The 14,262-nt window shown below is 43.2% G+C and overlaps 1 protein-coding gene across 1 annotated transcript in view; it reads right to left on the minus strand.

Annotated features, from left to right (window-relative positions):
• Window positions 1–3,234: 3,234 nt before the first annotated feature.
• The window catches only part of LOC117475779 (protein furry homolog-like), a gene marked incomplete at its 5' end in the record, with an annotated part of 18,483 nt that continues 7,455 nt past the window's right edge, over window positions 3,235–14,262 (minus strand). Inside the window, 6 exon segments of the mRNA XM_034122124.1 lie at window positions 3,235–4,701; window positions 4,987–5,180; window positions 8,426–8,536; window positions 11,356–11,424; window positions 12,646–12,744; window positions 13,830–13,979. Coding sequence (XP_033978015.1) covers window positions 4,485–4,701; window positions 4,987–5,180; window positions 8,426–8,536; window positions 11,356–11,424; window positions 12,646–12,744; window positions 13,830–13,979 — 840 coding nt within the window.

Raw genomic sequence — 14,262 nt, forward strand, 5'->3', positions numbered from 1 at the left:
CTCTGCTGTGTGTGTGTGTTCACTTTCATCACTAAGGGCAGATTTTATTTAAATGACAAATACTATTAGAGCAGTAAATATAATTCAATATCATTGAACAGGAATATCTTTAAATGCTGTTTCAGCCAAGAATCTGAGTAAAAGTAGAAGTACTCAGATCTTGAGTAAAAGTACTCGGATCGTGTTCTTGAGTAAAAGTAGAAGTACTCAGATCTTGTACTTGAGTAAAAGTAGAAGTACTCAGATCTTGTACTTGAGTCAAAGTAGAAGTACTCAGATCTTGTACTTGAGTAAAAGTAGAAGTACTCAGATCTTGTACTTGAGTAAAAGTAGAAGTACCAGAGTGTAGGAATACTCTGTTACAGTAAAAGTCCTGCATTCAAAATGTTCCTCAAGTAAAAGTAGAAAAGTATTCTCATCAAAATATAGTGAAAGTAGCGACAGTAAAAGCAGTCATTGTGCAGATTGGTCCATTTCAGAATAATATATATGATATGTTTTATAATGATTGATCATGAAAGTGTTCTCAAAGCTGGTAAAGGTGCAGCTAGTTTGAATGACTTTGTATACTGCAGGGTAGCTTGTGGATTTACTCCAGGTGGAACTAAAGTCTGATTTAACACTTGATTATATTTCACATCATTCATCCACATCTGTGAAGTAACTAAAGGGATTAAATACATGTAGTGGAGGAAAAGTACACCATGTACCTCTGAACTGTAGTATAATTCAGAGGTAAATGTACTTAGTTACGTTACACCACTGTCTCATGTAGTTTATAATTTGTGCTAAATACAATTTAAATGTTTTAATGCAGTTTGGCTGAAATCTTATTTTTGGTCCTCAGTTGTTTGTAATGTATCAGGAATCTCTGACCCCGTTCACATTGAGCCACTTTCTGGTTAAAGCTGCTCTTTCTGATCCTGAAAATGTCAGAAATTGATTCAACATCTTCAATAACCTCCAAATCGACAACGCCATTTTGAAGCTAATGTCTGCATCAGCTAATTCATGCTAATTGTTCCTGCCAATGAGATATGTACACACATGCATGCATTCCTCTTTCTGTGTCTTTGAATGCACCACATGAACCACAGAGGAGTCCTCCTGTGTGTAAACCAGGTAATAAAAACTGATTCTAGAAAACATGACATTCGTGATTTCTTAAAGTGCTCTAAAAACTCCCAGCGGCTCAGGAAGAAAGCCCTCAGGATTACAAAAGACCCCCATCACCCCAGCCTCAAACTGTTGTGACACCACAGCATCAGGACAGAAACCAGCAGACTCAGAGACAGCTTCATCCCACAGACTGCTAAACACCTCCATAACATTCACCTGTTTGTCATCTTGCTAATTATTTATCTCTATATCATATTCCATACGTGTATATAGACTCTTCTTGCTCTATTTCTATTTACTTGCACATCTCAAAACATTCTCTTGCTCTATTTTATTAGTTTTATTTGTTTTATGTCCTCAGCGGTGTCAAACTCAAACACACAGTGGGCCAAAATAAGAAAATCGCAACTAGAGGGCCGGACTGGTTCAATGTTTATTGCAGAACTTATTGAAATGAACTTATTGCACATATTAAACCTGGAACTAACAAAGCTTCAATGATTGCCTATAAAAACATTAAACATTAAATAATCAGTTGCATTCATTTCTTATGGCTCTATCTGCAGCTTCTCCAGAGTCATTTCTTATGAGTACATTTCTCCACAGGCCAACAACAGCTTCAACAAAACTATTCCCCTCAAAGAACAAACCAAACATGCCCTGTTGTCGTGAGAGAAAAAGTGCAGAAGGAAACATGTAAACTCAGTGTGCTGCTCTGTGATGCTAGCTCAGATACTTGGCATCTCATCTTGGGTGCAAGGTCATCAATGTTTGGGGTCAGGCTCTGAGCTGAGGAGACCCTCAGGATGGAGTGAAGGTGTGCGTGCAATATGCCAGAGGGCCAGATCTAATAGAAATTAGAAATTATCCTGCGGGCCGAAATTAAATCCACCAAGGGCCGGATTTGGCCCCCGGGCCTTGAGTTTGACACATGTGCTATATATTCATTCACATTCAGTTTCTTCCCCTCTGCTACCGGCCTCATCAACAAGGCCCGGCCCCCCCCCCACTGACACTTTACCTCAGGCACAACGTAGACTCTATGCATTACATTCATGCAAATGCACAACAATATTTTGTATTACTGCTGATTTTTATTCCATTCCATTGCAATGTAAATACGGTTATATTTTACTATATTCTAGTTCCATATCTGTGTTTTTAATTCTTGTTTGTATGCACCACGACATCAAGTCAAATTCCTCGTACGTGTAAACCTACCTGGTGATAAACCTGATTCTGGCTCTGATGGAGGAGCCTGTGACTTCATATCTACTCTGAAGCTGCTGAGCTCACGATGAGAGAGACTTGAATCTCTTCTGCTTCAGGACGTCGAACAGCATCTTAGGAAATCTAGTTTTATTCCAAGGGCTGTGAATCTGCAGATTTCTAGTTTACTGGTTTGAATCCATGATAGGGTCTGTCTGTCTGTCTGTCTGTCTGTCTGTCTGTGCGCACACACACACACACACACACACACACACACACACACGAAGATTGACTATTTACTTTGGTAGAGAAACAGGCTTTCAGGGTTCATACACTTTTTCACCCATGACTTCTCCAGGACCTTTACCTCATTTTCCATGACCAAAAAAATGACTTTCTCAGCGTACCACTGAAAATGGTTTATTTTAACATGGAATAGGAAAATCAGGTCTGCATCTGAAACATGTCTAAAACAAATCAAATAGGCTTACTAGCTTCTACACGCTAAGGCAACTCAAATCTCTCACCAGCAAAATACCTCTTCAGTTAAAAGCCATTTCACGTTTCATTACTATACAGTATTTATTATCATTATAGTATTACTATTTCGGCAATTAGATAAAATATAAATTATATTTGATGCAACTTTAGTTACATTTCCATGACTTTTCCAAAACTTTGGGAGACATATTGTTTTCCAACACTTTTCCAGGACCTGGAATTAGCGTTTTGAATTTCCATGACTTGTCCATAACTTTTCCAGGGCCTGGAATTAGCATTTTGAATTTCCATGACTTGTCCAGGTTGTTAATGACCGTAAGACCCCTGGGCTTTAAAGACAAGTCTGCATGTAGAGAGAGACTCACATGTGAACCCCTGTTTGCAGAATGATGAGCAGAGACGGGCTTCTGTATGATTAGGGTTTTATTATCCAGAGAGAAGGCTGGTATGTGAGAACAGAAAGGTGTAATGCAGCTCTACATTAATGCAGCTCTACATTAACACGTCTTCCAGGTAAATAATATCTCATTAAATAATTAAGAACAGCATTCAGATGTACCAGACAAGCAGGAAAGCTCTCTGAGGAATGAGTACAGTGACGTCACGATGTGCCGGGACAGGAAGAGTCCTGCAGCCAATCACAGCTCACAGTGGAGACGGGGAATGCTTCTGATTGGCTGGGGTGCAGCAGGAGGCGGAGCTACATCACAGAGGAAGGTTGTGATTGGAGGAAGGCGGCGTCTCATCACTTTGTACAGACTTCCTCTGCGGAGGAACAGTGCATTACACAAAATACTGTTTACACTATACATCTCTAAAATATATACAGAGTAAAATAAGTTATCCATAATGAGCGAGTGTCTAAAGGCAGCTACTTATTTGGTTAAAGCAGATAAACATAGATCTCTCTTTACACCCCCTGAGGAGTCACAGGTTAAACACCCTAACATTTACAACCTAGGATTAGCTCTAATAAAAAATACATTTCTCAAAAAAATATTCTCGCAGTGCTTCTCTCGTTCAAGCATGCGTTTGAAAAGGTTTCATTAAGAAGGTGTTTCTGCATGTGGTCCTGAAACATGCTGCAGCGAGGGGGGGTCAGTGAACGCATCACCGTGGGGTCAGTGAACGCATCACCGTGGACTCTGACACACTGGAAAAGGACATGGAACAAAACCAGGATTTTAGAAAATAATCTGCAGATTAACTTAAATCCATCTGCGCAGGCTTCAGTTTTAATGAGTTCAAAGCAGGAAGAAACAACCCCCCTCCCCCCCCCCCTCCTCTTATTGCAACTGAATCTGCGTTTTAGCTTAGCATTCATACAGGGGCTAGCCGTGGACTCTGAGACACTGGGATGGACATTTGAACGCATCACGTGGACTCTGAGACACTGTGAAGGACATTTGAACGCATCACGTGGACTCTGAGACACTGTGAAGGACATTTGAACGCATCACGTGGACTCTGAGACACTGGAAAAGGACATTTTATAGAAAACAAACCCGGGTTTTTGAAACACAGAAGGAGAGAAACACCCCTCCTCCTCTTATTGCAACTGAATCTGCGTTTTAGCGTAGCATTCATACAGGAAATAGCATCAGTCCCACACTTCCTGTAGCCCTTTGTATGATTTGGGGGGAGGGGGCGTGGCCTCAGAGCGTGTTCGGGGGCGTGGCCCGGCTCAGAGCCTCCCTGATCTGCAGGTTGATCTCCATCAGGCGGCTGGAGGCGGGGCTTAGGTCTCGGCTGGGACCAACCACAGCGAGGCAGCCCGGCTGACCCAGGGTCTGCTGTCTGAAGGAGAGCAGCAGCAGGGTCTGAACCGGGGCTTCTGATTCGCTGCCGAAGATATCGTTTGGCCACTGAGACCTGGGGAGAGAGAGGGGAGGGGGGGTGATGTGTTATTATAGTGTGTGTTAACTATGCGTGTGACAGTGTGTGTATGACTGAGTGTCTCACCTGATCATTTTGACGTGAGTGTGTGTGTGACAGTTTGTGTTATTATGTGTGTGTCTCACCTGAAGTCAGAACACTGTGTGTGTGTGTGTGTGTGTGTGTGTGTGCGCGCTACAGAGTGTGTGTCTCACCTGAACTGTTTGACCTGTGTGTGTGTGTGTGTGTGTGTGTGTGTGTGCTACAGAGTGTGTGTCTCACCTGAACTGTTTGACCTGTGTGAGCGCTGCGCTGAAGTCTCTCGTCCTCAGGTTCTCGATCAGTGATTGGACGGCCGTCTCTGTGTTGGTGTGAGCGGCGTCCGTCATGCAGACGTCCTCCTGAGCGTCACTTCCTGTCTCCGCCTCCTTCAGACAGCTCTCCAGGAGGCTGAGCTCCTCCGACATGTTGGTCACCTGACCATGAACACATTCATATATTAATATTATTAATTATAATAACATGAACACAGAGCAGCTGGAGGTCATGTGATGAAGCGGCTGGTTATTATCTGCAGAGCTCCATATTTAATGAGATTATATCTGATCGATTCCTCTGACAGGATGAGCCGCCTGTCTGTGTTTAATATCACTGACTCAGAACTAATGGACAGGATCATTGTGTGTGAGATAATAAGTCGTTATAGTGAGACGCCAAGTTATTATTTAGAGAAGCAAATATGTATTTTTTTTATATTAAGTCCTTATTTTGAGATATTAAGTCATTATTAGGAGAAACTAAGTCGTTATTTAGAGATGCAAAGACATGAAGTCATGAGGTACCAACTCATTTTTTTAAAGAACATTTCAGTTTGAGACGTACTCAAATACAATCACAGATCACACACACATCAAATGTGCTTCCATATTTACAGATTACAAAATATTTGATTCTCTCTCTGAGGCTCAGTTCATATCTGACAGTTCTGATATTTAAAGGTCCCCCATCATCCTCTTCTTCATCAATATATCACAGGTCTCAGATATATCCAGAGCCTGTCTCTGATTGGCTGAAACACCAAACAGATCATTGCAGCATTACCCATAATCCCCTCTGTTTCAGCCCTGTTTCCAAAGTGCTGATTCTCTGTCTGTTACTTTAGATGAAAATAAGGAGCCCCTCCCCACGCCCCTCTGAGAGACATTTGGTTACAAAGAACTCAATAGGCGCTTTCACACCGGAGTACTTTTCCCACAAAGGTTCATCAGAACTCTTTAGTTCTCATGAACTAAGTACAGATCGCGTTCACACCGGAATAAGTCCCTGAGGGAAGATTACGCAAATGAAGCCGCTGACGTCACTTCTTCTTCTTCTGCTTTGGGTTTACTGGCAGGCCACAAACCACTTCACGGCGTATACTGCCACCCTGGAGTCCCCGGCCGGAAGTCCCCGGAGTTGGGGAAGGCTTCAGTAGAAGCTGCTGGGACTCCCAGCAGCTTCTACTGAAGCCTTCAGAGTAAATCTCCAGAACGCCGACACCTCCTCATCTCCACCGCTCCCATGTTTTCTTTTGTGTTGCCATAAGTTAGTCTCTCTGCGTTTCTGCGCTGGGAGAATGCTAATGCTAATAATGCTAATGCGAGGATAATAAAATGGCGGCTTCACAAAACGTTTTGGGAGTTTTACGGGGCGTGGTTTGCAATTCGCCCAGCCAATCAGACATAGGAACCTTTTTCTCCCACGAAAGTACCTGCTCTCTAGCAGGGACTGAAAAGGTTCTGATGAACTAATTTTAGTTCCGGCTCTTTTTGGTGTGAACGAGACATTTTGGAACTAAAGTGGGAAAAGTACTGCGGTGTGAACGCGGCTATAGGTGCTCTAGGAGGAGATTCAGGTGATAAGGTGGGGGGGGGGGGATTACCTTGGTTGGTGATTGGCTAATGGTTACACAAGACAAAACATCGTGATGACATCATCAAGTGGCCAAAATCTGATCAGCTCATTTTCAGACAGGTTTTTATAGAAATGGATCAAAAAGAGAGAGAATCTTTGAGACTCTGAACACAGAGGGGACACATGTTGATGAAGAAGAGACATGAAGAAGAGGGGACACATGTTGATGAAGAAGAGACATGAAGAAGAGGGGACACATGTTGATGTAGAAGAGACATGAAGAAGAGGGGACACATGTTGATGAAGAAGAGACATGAAGAAGAGGGGACACATGTTGATGTAGAAGAGACATGAAGAAGAGGGGACACATGTTGATGTAGAAGAGACATGAAGAAGAGGGGACACATGTTGATGTAGAAGAGACATGGAGAAGAGGGGACACATGTTGATGAAGAAGAGACATGAAGAAGAGGGGACACATGTTGATGTAGAAGAGACATGAAGAAGAGGGGACACATGTTGATGAAAGAAGAGACATGAAGAAGAGGGGACACATGCTGATGTAGAAGAGACATGAAGAAGAGGGGACACATGTTGATGTAGAAGAGACATGAAGAAGAGGGGACACATGTTGATGTAGAAGAGACATGAAGAAGAGGGGACACATGTTGATGTAGAAGAGACATGAAGAAGAGGGGACACATGTTGATGAAGAAGAGACATGAAGAAGAGGGGACACATGTTGATGAAGAAGAGACATGAAGAAGAGGGGACACATGTTGATGTAGAAGAGACATGAAGAAGAGGGGACACATGATGTAGAAGAGACATGAAGAAGAGGGGACACATGTTGATGTAGAAGAGACATGAAGAAGAGGGGACACATGTTGATGAAGAAGAGACATGAAGAAGAGGGGACACATGTTGATGTAGAAGAGACATGAAGAAGAGGGGACACATGTTGATGTAGAAGAGACATGAGGAAGAGGGGACACATGTTGATGAAGAAGAGACATGAAGAAGAGGGGACACATGTTGATGTAGAAGAGACATGAGGAAGAGGGGACACATGTTGATGTAGAAGAGACATGAAGAAGAGGGGACACATGTTGATGAAGAAGAGACATGAAGAAGAGGGGACACATGTTGATGTAGAAGAGACATGAAGAAGAGGGGACACATGTTGATGAAGAAGAGACATGAAGAAGAGGGGACACATGTTGATGTAGAAGAGACATGAAGAAGAGGGGACACATGTTGATGTAGAAGAGACATGAAGAAGAGGGGACACATGTTGATGAAGAAGAGACATGAAGAAGAGGGGACACATGTTGATGTAGAAGAGACATGAAGAAGAGGGGACACATGTTGATGAAGAAGAGACATGAAGAAGAGGGGACACATGTTGATGTAGAAGAGACATGAAGAAGAGGGGACACATGTTGATGTAGAAGAGACATGAAGAAGAGGGGACACATGTTGATGTAGAAGAGACATGAAGAAGAGGGGACACATGATGAAGAAGAGACATGAAGAAGAGGGGACACATGTTGATGTAGAAGAGACATGAAGAAGAGGGGACACATGTTGATGTAGAAGAGACATGAAGAAGAGGGGACACATGTTGATGTAGAAGAGACATGAAGAAGAGGGGACACATGTTGATGTAGAAGAGACATGAAGAAGAGGGGACACATGTTGATGTAGAAGAGACATGAAGAAGAGGGGACACATGGTGATGAAGAAGAGACATGAAGTGGATTTTAAATAATAGGTGACCTTTAAAGTCAGATATAAAGTGACGTATGAATGATATCTGGTGTCTCACCTCCGCCTCCCCCTTGATGGTGTCCACTCTGCTGATCAGCTTGCAGTACGCCTGGAACAGCAGCAGCAGCTGGAAGTGGAGCTTATAGAGCCGGCGACACAACTCCAGCTCCTACACACACACACACACACACACACACACACAGGAACACACACAGAGAGACACACACACACACACACAGGAACACACACAGAGAGACACACACAGTCAGCTTAATGACAGGAGAACTGTGAGAGGAGTTCAGAGGATGAGAAGTCAGGAGTCTCCTCTATAGTCGGTGTGAAACCTGCAGTAGAGACAGACAGGAGTACCAGCAGGAAGCCTCATTTAACTCCAAGAATTAATATTTATTTGTTTATGTAACTGCAAAGTCACAGTTGGAAAATATGTGAGACATTTTTTTTTTAAACGCAAAAGAAAGTCCAAACAATTATCTAAATGTCAAGAAAGAAATATATATTTTCTGAAAAAATGTTTTCATACATTTTAAACATTTTTTGGAAAAGTTACAAATAATTATAGCAAAAGGATCAATAAAATAAATGTGAAGATTTTTCTAAAATGACCTACATGACTGAAAAATACTCAAAAAGTGTGAGAAAAACACAGAAAACCTTTCCTAAAAAGGTCAAAGTTGAAAATATGATGTATAAAGGGTAAATGTAATCTGAAGTTAGGAGTTTAAACACATTGTCCGCTTCCTGCTAGAACTCCTCTCTGTTCCTGCTGCAGTCACACACACACCTCTAACCACCTGACCTCTGAACAGCTGACCTCTGAACAGCTGATCATGTGATTAGATGGTTTCCTGGGTTAGAGTCAAGGCGAGGGAGGGAGGGAGGGGCGAGGGAGGGAGGGAGGGAGGGGGGATGAAAGGGTTAAAATGGCATCCAGTGAGAGCAGGAAGTGAGTCTACCAGAGTTAGTCATGTGATCAGAAACTCTCCCGAGAGGTCAGACCCTGACCCAGGAGGTCATGATGCTCAGCGGATGAGAGGGAGCATAAACATGCAGAAGGGAAGAGATGAAATCCTGACGACAAAATGAGCTCTCTGACACACTCTGACATCTGAACAAGCTGTTTGTAGTTTTAAATAAAGCTTTGAATATTAGGAATAAGACTTGGTGTTCAGCAGGGATGTCAATGTAAAATAAATGACTAATACCACTAACATTTGGTATGATTCTCAACACCAATTCAACACCAACTGCAATAAAATAATACAAATCTCATCAACAAACACTGCTAGTTAGCGTTAGCATCCTTGGTTTTCTTAGGAAGTTTAACACGCCTCTGATTTCTATCCTTTACTGCTGGGGAAACAAATCTCAAATCACTAACATGATAACGATTTAATATACCTCTACTCAATATTTATTTTTACTGAATAGAGCTTGAACGCACCATGATGTTACACTGAGCTCTGGCTGCTAACGGCTAACAGCTAGCAGCTAACGGCTAGCAGCTAGCGGCTAACGGCTAGCAGCTAAAGTGAGCTAGCCCTCCTGCACACTTTAACAGATTAGCTGTTCACAATGTAGGATTTTTAGGGAACATATTTAATTTACTGCGTCCCAAACACATTTTCTATCTTCCCCAGGATGCTGTTAGTCTGGAGTCCTAAAGATACTATCTGAAGTTATGTAGTAAAACGAGTACGGTCAAGTTTTGGCATCACTAGGTATGAGTTCTGGGCACATCCTTCAGAGTCCATAGGAAACCTAAGTACAGATGTCCCTGCAGACACAATCAGGTGCTTTTATAATGAAGGGGTTAGCAACAGAGAAAAGCCCATGTTGCCATACAGGATAATAAATCATAATGAGTGAGGGGGGGTTAAATGAAGGTAGATATGAGGGGGGGGTGGTCAGTGTTTGTCCGTATGATTACAAGAGTCTATAATATGAGAACCACTTACTGCTAGATTCTCCATTTGCTAAGCAAGAAGGTGAGCAGGTCACAACAACAACAACAGAAACAAAAGGAGAGAGAGAGATCCAGAATTAGTGAGCGACACATGGCAGAGACACAGAGACAGGAAGCAGCTCCTTCCTCCTCCTCTTCCTCTCAAACACATCAGAGGAACACAAGCCTTTATTTTGAAAGGGTGTTCGGACCAGACGAGGAGTTTTACGGGATTTCATACAAAGTCAATACAAAGCACTCTGGTGTGCTAATCTAAACTGTGAAACTAGTGTGCTGAAGCTCATCAGAGTGGAGCTTCTCCTGGCGTTAGCAAGAGTCAGAAACAGAGAAGAGGTTATGGTCTGTGGGCGGAGCTTACACGTCAGCACTGAACCAACAGCAGCAAAGACTTCCAGCTAATCTGAGTTAGCACAAGAGTTAGCTGCCTTCCCTAGTGAATAAGCACAGTGCGTTAGCTAAGGGTTAAAGTGGCTTCTCACTGAATGACATGTCAACTCATACGTTTACCAATTTGGGGAATGTTTGCGTTGCAGCAGCATAAAGAGACAAGGCATTGTACAATAGAGAAATTAAAAGACTAGAAATAACCAATCCAGCATGTAAACATCTCATGGCAGAGACTCCTGCAGCTGTGTGTGCAGACAGTGTGTTGTTAGTACACAGCAGCATCTAACAGGACATGCAGGAGCACTACATGCCGTTTCATCTGCAGTGCACGACACCTGGGTTCAGGTAGGAGACGTTAGCAGGGGAGTTAGCGTGGTGGTTTTTCACAATGTGTTAGGGCTTAAAGAGGTTCTATTCTGCTTTTTCCCTATAGGTTTTAGTGCATGTCAATGGTCTGATAACGCTGAAATCCCTGTGTTCTCTCCAGAAGTAGTTTCTCTCCCACACACTCCCTCCCCTGCCTGAAACACCTCCTTTTGTTTACTGAAGGTGAAAAACGTTGGAACCTTCACATGTATCCATGTTTGAGCGGCTGTTTCTAACCTCACTGCTCCTACCTGTGTGTGAGTGTCGGCTCTCTGGTTGCTCTCTTTGTCTCCAAAGGTTTTCTTGCAGTTCTCCAGCCACTGCAGGAGGAAGAGGAATAAAACAGTCGGATTAAAGATGGGGGGGGGGGGGGGTGGGCGGCAGTGGACGTCTGCATCTGTGTGTGATAACGGTTGGTGGGGGCAGATCTAATAACAGGGCTGTACTTAGAGAATTAAAGGAGGCCTGTGCAGAGACGGGTTGGTCTCCAGGCCTCCAGGGAACATCCAGTATAATTCAATTAGCTGCCACACACACACACACACACACACACACACACACACACACACACACACACACACACACACACACACACACACCCACACACACACACACACACACACACACACACGACACACACACACACACACACACACCACACACACACACACACACACACACACACACACACACACACACACACACACCCACACACACACACACACACACACACACACACACACACACACACACACACACACACACACCACACACACACACACACACACACACACACACACACACACACACACACACACACACTATTCTCCCCCCACTGCCGGCCTGCTATAACTGATTTAGTAGAGGAGGGTTATTTTTATCCTGCAGCAGGAGATGTGATGCAGACAGAAACAGCAGCTCCTCAGAACACACACACTGACTCTGCTGATCACACACACACACACACACACACACACACTGACTCTGCTGATCTCACACACACGAGATCATTCAGTTATTTTATTTAGTTCGTCAAGCATCAGCTAATTGTCCACACACACACACACACACACACTTAAATGCAGCAGTGTGTGTTTGCTTCATGGTTATTTTAGTGGAGCCTAAAGTGACGTCATCAACATTTTCTTCAAGCAAAGTCTAACAAGGACACGTTCTGCAGATCAGGCTCAAACACCATCTCTCTGCATCGTCTGCACTTTATTTAGATGCAATGCCAACACGATCCTGAGAGTCTAAAATGAATTGTAAACTCCCAGGTTCAGGAAATCTAAAAAAGAAAGGGAAGCTTCTGGGAAATGTAAAAAGGTTAATACATTTAATTCATTGCTTTTGTTTATTATGTTTTAATTCAAGTTTTCCCCGAAGTAATATGCGTAGGCACGTTTTCTCTCAGTGATTGTGCTGTTGTGTTAAATGTTTGATTTTCATGTATTGTGACTTGATGTTTGTCTGTAAAAAGATCATTAAAAGGCAGTAAAGTGAACAGGAAGTGATGATGATGATGATGGGCGGGGTCTCACCTGCTCGGCCGCCTCCCTCTTGGCGTTGTAGGTGTCCAGGTGTTCCTGTAACTCCAGCACACTAAACTTCAGAGTCTCCAACAGGCCACAAGAGACCAGCTACAGGACAGGACAACACACACATTAACACAACACACACCACAGAGAGCTCCAGGACACACACACACACACACAGCAATACAGAGCTGCAGGAATGAGTCCTCAAAACCAAACATGAGTCAGCATTTCATCATTTCCTGTCCCCTTGGTCTGGAGGTCAATGGTTTGCTGAATGTGTTTTTGGTTGTTAGCCTGAAATAAGGTCTGAGGTTAACACAAGCTGATGAGACTTTAATGTTTTGCTCTACAACATAAAATACATCAGTAAATCCCCCACTGGTGGATTTAAAAACTGTTGAGACGACTAAAAGTCATCACGCCCAACATTAGCCTCCTTTAGCTTAGCGGTGGTGACGTGAAGTCATGTGACCGTGCTGTAGTTCCTTTATAGCCCAACATTAGCCTCCTTTAGCTTAGCGGTGGTGACGTGAAGTCATGTGACCGTGCTGTAGTTTCTTTATAGCCCAACATTAGCCTCCTTTAGCTTAGCGGTGGTGACGTGAAGTCATGTGACCGTGCTGTAGTTCCTTTATAGCCCAACATTAGCCTCCTTTAGCTTAGCGGTGGTGACGTGAAGTCATGTGACCGTGCTGTAGTTCCTTTATAGCCCAACATTAGCCTCCTTTAGCTTAGCGGTGGTGACGTGAAGTCATGTGACCGTGCTGTAGTTTCTTTATAGCCTAACGTTAGCCGCCTTTAGCTTAGCGGTGGTGACGTGAAGTCATGTGACCATGCTGTAGTTCCTTTGTAGCCTAACGTTAGCCACCTTTAGCTTAGCGGTGGTGACGTGAAGTCATGTGACCGTGCTGTAGTTTGTTAGCTTTTTACTTCAGAAATCATAAAGTGGTGTTAATATGTGGAGATCATCCTGCTGAACTAAACGTGTAAATATCATCAACGTTTGAGATTATTTTCTGACATAATCCAAAATCACATGGAGGAATCCCATTGGACCAGGGAGATGCTGCCTTCAGGGACCAACACAGAAACACCACATCCTGCAGCTCTGTATGTGCACAGCATGCAGTGATTTATAAATGATAATGTACATGTTTCTGCACTACATTTCCCATCATGCAGCTCACCGTCTCTGCGTCCAGCAGCACTGTGGGACATTGCGAGCGAGACGTCATCACCTCCAGAGAGCTCAGGAACTGGTTCCCCATCCGCTGAAGATTCTCCCCCAGGAACCTCACGGAGGAGTGGGTGATGGAGCTGAACTTCTTCTGCATGTTCTGTGAGGAGGGGGGTACAAAGGATGCATGAAAGCAAAGTCTGTATATCGTTATGGAGTTTTTATATTTGGATATCAACTAATTGCAATAATGTAAACACGCTAAAGCTAAGATAGACAGAATTATTATATTTTAACAAATGTATAACAAATGTAAATGTTTTCCATGAGGATATGTGCCTCTAACAAACTAACCAATTTTAAAAAACGTACTGTGCGGTATTGTCTTGCTATAAAAAACAATATAACATGTCCATCAGCAGCACACCCAAACCCCATATTAT

The sequence above is a fragment of the Trematomus bernacchii genome, unplaced genomic scaffold, assembly GCF_902827165.1.
Source record: "Trematomus bernacchii unplaced genomic scaffold, fTreBer1.1, whole genome shotgun sequence".
NCBI lineage: Eukaryota > Metazoa > Chordata > Actinopteri > Perciformes > Nototheniidae > Trematomus > Trematomus bernacchii.